This window comes from Myotis davidii, unplaced genomic scaffold (genome assembly GCF_000327345.1).
Source record: "Myotis davidii unplaced genomic scaffold, ASM32734v1 scaffold269, whole genome shotgun sequence".
In the NCBI taxonomy this organism is placed as follows: domain Eukaryota; kingdom Metazoa; phylum Chordata; class Mammalia; order Chiroptera; family Vespertilionidae; genus Myotis; species Myotis davidii.
Window position 1 is genome coordinate 128,594 of NW_006383008.1, and position 793 is coordinate 129,386.

General features: G+C 65.2%; 1 protein-coding gene across 1 annotated transcript in view; it reads right to left on the reverse strand.

The window, feature by feature from the left end:
- Nucleotides 1-81, reverse strand: part of POU3F2 (POU class 3 homeobox 2) — a 3,763-nt gene extending 3,682 nt beyond the window's left edge. Inside the window, exon 1 of the mRNA XM_006778273.2 lies at nt 9-81. Within this exon, the coding sequence (XP_006778336.1) occupies nt 9-81 (73 nt within the window). The remainder of the gene's footprint in view (nt 1-8) is intronic.
- Nucleotides 82-793: the final 712 nt, after the last annotated feature.

Here is a 793-nt window from a genome sequence, read left to right on the forward strand (position 1 = left end):
CATGCCACCCGGCGGCTCGGCGTGCACGATGGAGGCGCTGGAAGTGAGCAGGCTGTAGTGGTTAGACGCTGCGGTCGCCATGACTCTCAGAGCCGGACTGAGCGCTCAGGTTAAAGGAGCCGCGCATTTGACAGTTACTTTTTCGCCTCGGGCTCTTCTCTTCCCTCGCTCTCTCTCTCCCCCAGCGGGCAGCTCGACGACGCCTGCTCCGACGCCTTCTTTGGCTGCTCGTGCTATTACTGCTGCTGCCGCCGCCACTGCCTCTCGCCCGCCCTCGCTCTTTCTCCTCTCCCTCCTTCTTGCTTCGCTCACTCTCAGACTAGCTCTGCGCGCCCCCCTCTCCCTGTTCTCTCCAGCTCTCTCCCGCTCTCTTGGCAGAGCCGGCTTGCAGCGGCACGCGCCTGGGCCCCGCCCCCTCCGCCCCCTCCCATTGGCTCCGCGCCCTTTGATTTACGTGGATACCACTAGCAACCTCCCAGGCCGGCGCCGCTGATTGGCGCAGAGCTACTCCTCCTCCTTGCCCCCCTCCCGGGCGCGGAGTCCTCCTAGCCCTCCTCCAGTGCCCCCTCGCCACTGATTCAGATTCTCTTAGATCTCACCTCCCCTCCTTCTCCACCCTGGGGCCTCCACCGCCCTTCTCCAAAGCGCCCCGCCCCCCATCTGTCTCCCCAGCCGACTGGCCAGGAGGGGGTAGGGGTTTGGGGGCAGGGGCTGGCCCCTGCGCACTATGGATCACAACCACTTGGAAGGATTGGGTGGGTGGATAGGGGGTGTGGGTCCACCTTTTTTCCCC